Here is a 3,405-nt window from a genome sequence, read left to right as displayed (position 1 = left end):
CCGTCACTCCTAAAACTTCCCCTCCCTAAATAACTAAATGCCATGTAGCCATATCATTTTTTGATTGGTCCACATGGTACATTTTTCCACCAATAGGAAAGGACGGGGTTTGGTTTTGTTTTTGCTCGCAGGCTTTCGAGCGTTTTCCTTATAAACGTCAACCACGTTGATTAGCTGCGTATATACGAATGTGAATCGCGTGATTGGCTGGACTGTGGGATGAGGCGACATCGTTCTGATCCCGTACGGGAGCAGCCAGTCACTGACTAACACTGCAAAACAGAATTGATAAAGTTTAATTTTAATTCAGCTTAGATTTGTTTTTTTTTGTGGGCACAGACATGCCAGCAGTGCGCAATCGTGCACGCGCGCAGCTTAGAGGGAACATTGCAGGACATAGACCAGAGGTATGAAGACGAGCTTCTGTTTAGTGCACGTGTCGGAGGAAAGGCTTTTCTTCCTGGCTTGATGAGAGCACACGGAGCCTCTTTCAAAGTGTGCTGTCACAGTCAGGATCACCGAGCACGTCTGCAGGTCGGCTGTTATCACGCTGGACTACAGCGCTGATCAAAGGTTCTCCTCACTCTACGATGCACCAGTGTTTGTCTGCACATAACAGCGTTTAAACGGTTCCTGCAGGCTCTTTGTTCGCCCGTCACACACACGCTTCACTTGTTTCCATGTTTTTATTCAATCTGTGTAAAATCCCAAAGAAAACACAGTGTAACATCAAATTGTATTTTTGCTCCAACGAGGTGATTCCCAAACTCTACGGCAGGTAAACTGGATCAGAAAGACCCGACACAGGACCTGAGAGACGATCTGGACCTTCAGCTGATCATCTGCTGCTCACTGAAGTCTCATCAGAGACGATCAGTGAAGGACGGCTGTCAGGAAGACGTTCTTAACGAGGGGACACGGGAGGGAAGGCAGAGGTCTGAAAATGACACGAGAACTGGACGATGGATCCACGTCACGGTCAGTGTGTACGAGGAGGTCAGGAGGAGGCACGGTGGAGGCTCTGTCATGGTTTCAGTGCTGTTGGAGACCTTTGATAAACTGATGAACTATCAGAGTCTGATCCACCAGCCAGGAACATCTGGAAACAGCAGCTTGTTTCAGCATGACAAAGATCCAAACACACAGTCAGTGCATCAAAGCACACGTGGATAGAAACACACAGAGCTCCACATCACTGAAGCAGTGTGGGATCATCCTGACAGAGAACAGCATGAGAGTCCTTCAGGGAGCCTGAAGAACAGTTGCTGAAGACCCCCAGAGAGCCGCTCAGAGCCCCCCCCAGAGAGCCGCTCAGAGCCCCCCCCAGAGAGCCGAACTCTGTCTTTGCCTAACATTCTGCATTTGCATGTGTCTGCAATAAACGACTGCACGTATTTCCCACAGGCTTGTAAAAATAAGAAGTGAAGGGCGGTTTGAGTCAAAACCCTGTAGGCGTGGCTGTTCAGGCTCAGGTGTGTGCGCTCTGTGAGTGAACTGTTCAGGCCCTGTGTGATAACCTTAAAGTGATAAAATGTCTCCTCCTCTTTTCGTCCTCAGATCTTCTCCTCTGTCGGGGCCACGCGGCCTCCTTCCAGCCTCATTTCCACGCTGACACGTGACCACGGGAAGGACAAGAAGCACGCTTCAGAGCAACGACACGCACGTACGCGCAGATGCACCGACGAGCGACTCATCTGAGGGTCTTGAACACCGTGTTTAGATGTTTAAGAACTACAAGCACGTTTTCACATCATCGTTCACGTCAGCTGACGCAGAAAAAAGCCGATGCTGTAATCCTGGTTCTTCCATTTAGGTCGGACCTCTGTGTCGTGTCACCCGCATGCTTTCAAAGACACAAGAAACTGCTTTAGTGGTCACGTACACAATCACACAGAGATGACGACACATGCAGTGAAATGTGTCGTGGCCGAGCTGCGGACGGGCTGCAGACGTAGCCGCGCCATTCCAGGCTTGGTGTTTGGCACGGGGGCTGAGCCAGGACCCTCACTGGATACTGGGAGGGAATCAAACTTGCTCCAAAGGTGTGTGGTCTTAACACTACACTATCCAACACAGACGAATCACAGCCTCAAAGCAGTGCATGCTGGGAAGTGAATGCTCACCGTAAAGTATTCACAGCTCTGAGAGTCACACTAAAGATGAACAGGCACGCTCGGTGTGACAGAACTGCCACGAAACTAAATGCTGATAACTGGGCTCTTCCTGTTAAAGGGGAGTTTTTCCTTCCCACTGTTGCCAAAGCGCTTGCTCCATGGGGGCGTGGTCTGATTGTTGGGGTTTCTCTGTTTATCGTAGGTCTTCACCTTACAGTACGAAGCGCTTTAGGCGACTGATCTGGGGCTCGTGAGCAGCATGGAGGGTTTTTACATTCGTTGTTTTACATGTTGTTTGCAAATATAAACACGTCTTTGTTTGCTGGAGAAATTAAAGCCTGACCTCACCATGTCTGTGATGGCGGTTCCCCGGAGAGCGCCGTACGTGATGTTCAGTAAAACGTGACAATAAAGTCTGTGTGTGCCGTGTGCTTATTAAAGACGTTCAGCTGCTGTTTGAGTCTCTGATCGTGCTGCTTTCAGTTTCACGCTCTGAGCATGCTCTGTTTAAGACGCCATCATCATCAGGTGACTCCCCGCAGCGTTCTCCAGAACAGCCGGCGTCGCCACTCTGCACTGCTACAATGACGCGCCTGCACGCCCGTGTCACGAGGTGTACGCTACGCTTTGTTCACACAGCATCAACAAGACAAGTTCAGCCCTTCGGATGGAGGTCAGGTTTACGGAGGCGTGCAGGTCTGAGAGCAGCGTGGAGATGAACGGCAGCGATGCTGGCGTGTGGCGGTGAACTGCCCGACTGTGACCGCGAACACTTGCTCGCCACAACCGTAAGTACAGCTGGGCGTTACGTGATATTCACTTTACTAGGAACCCCAGAAACCAAAGCTTCAGTGAAACGCTTTCACTCGACCCTGAGAGAAGAGACATTGATGACCATCAGATCCAGGCTGCACTCGCTCCGTTTCACAGGAAACACGATTCACCATAAAAACATGGGCTGATCGGCCCCAGTGCACAAACTGGAGGGTCGTCAGAAACCAGGCCGGTGCACACGCTAGCATTAGCCATCTGTTATCATTAACGTAGCAGCTAGTGGACAGTAGTTGGATAAAGATGAATTGGAGCTCAGCGGGAGATCGAGCCGTGACAGAGCAGATTACGGACGCGTGGACCAGGGGGGGTGGAGGACCAATCGGACGGTTTCAGGCCTGAAGAGCTGAGGACCAAAGAGCTGCACGCTTCCTGCTTCATGCGTTTCTGGCTGCGTTGGAGCAGCTGTGAGGTCAGTTTTAGCTAACGGCTAACTCACAGCACATGTTACCATAACGCT

The 3,405-nt window shown here is 50.7% G+C and overlaps 1 protein-coding gene across 1 annotated transcript in view; it reads left to right on the top strand.

Moving 5' to 3' along the window:
• amigo3 (adhesion molecule with Ig-like domain 3) overlaps positions 1 to 2,268 on the top strand; it is a 12,932-nt gene extending 10,664 nt beyond the window's left edge. The window contains exon 2 of the mRNA XM_005740876.2: positions 1,558 to 2,268. Within this exon, the coding sequence (XP_005740933.1) occupies positions 1,558 to 1,698 (141 nt within the window). The 3' untranslated portion in view covers positions 1,699 to 2,268. The remainder of the gene's footprint in view (positions 1 to 1,557) is intronic.
• Positions 2,269 to 3,405: the final 1,137 nt, after the last annotated feature.

This window comes from Pundamilia nyererei, unplaced genomic scaffold (assembly GCF_000239375.1).
Source record: "Pundamilia nyererei isolate P.nyererei 1_Seehausen unplaced genomic scaffold, PunNye1.0 scaffold00105, whole genome shotgun sequence".
Taxonomy (NCBI): Eukaryota; Metazoa; Chordata; class Actinopteri; order Cichliformes; family Cichlidae; genus Pundamilia; species Pundamilia nyererei.
The sequence above is the reverse complement of the archived record's forward strand: the minus strand, read 5'-3'. Positions and strand labels throughout refer to the sequence as shown.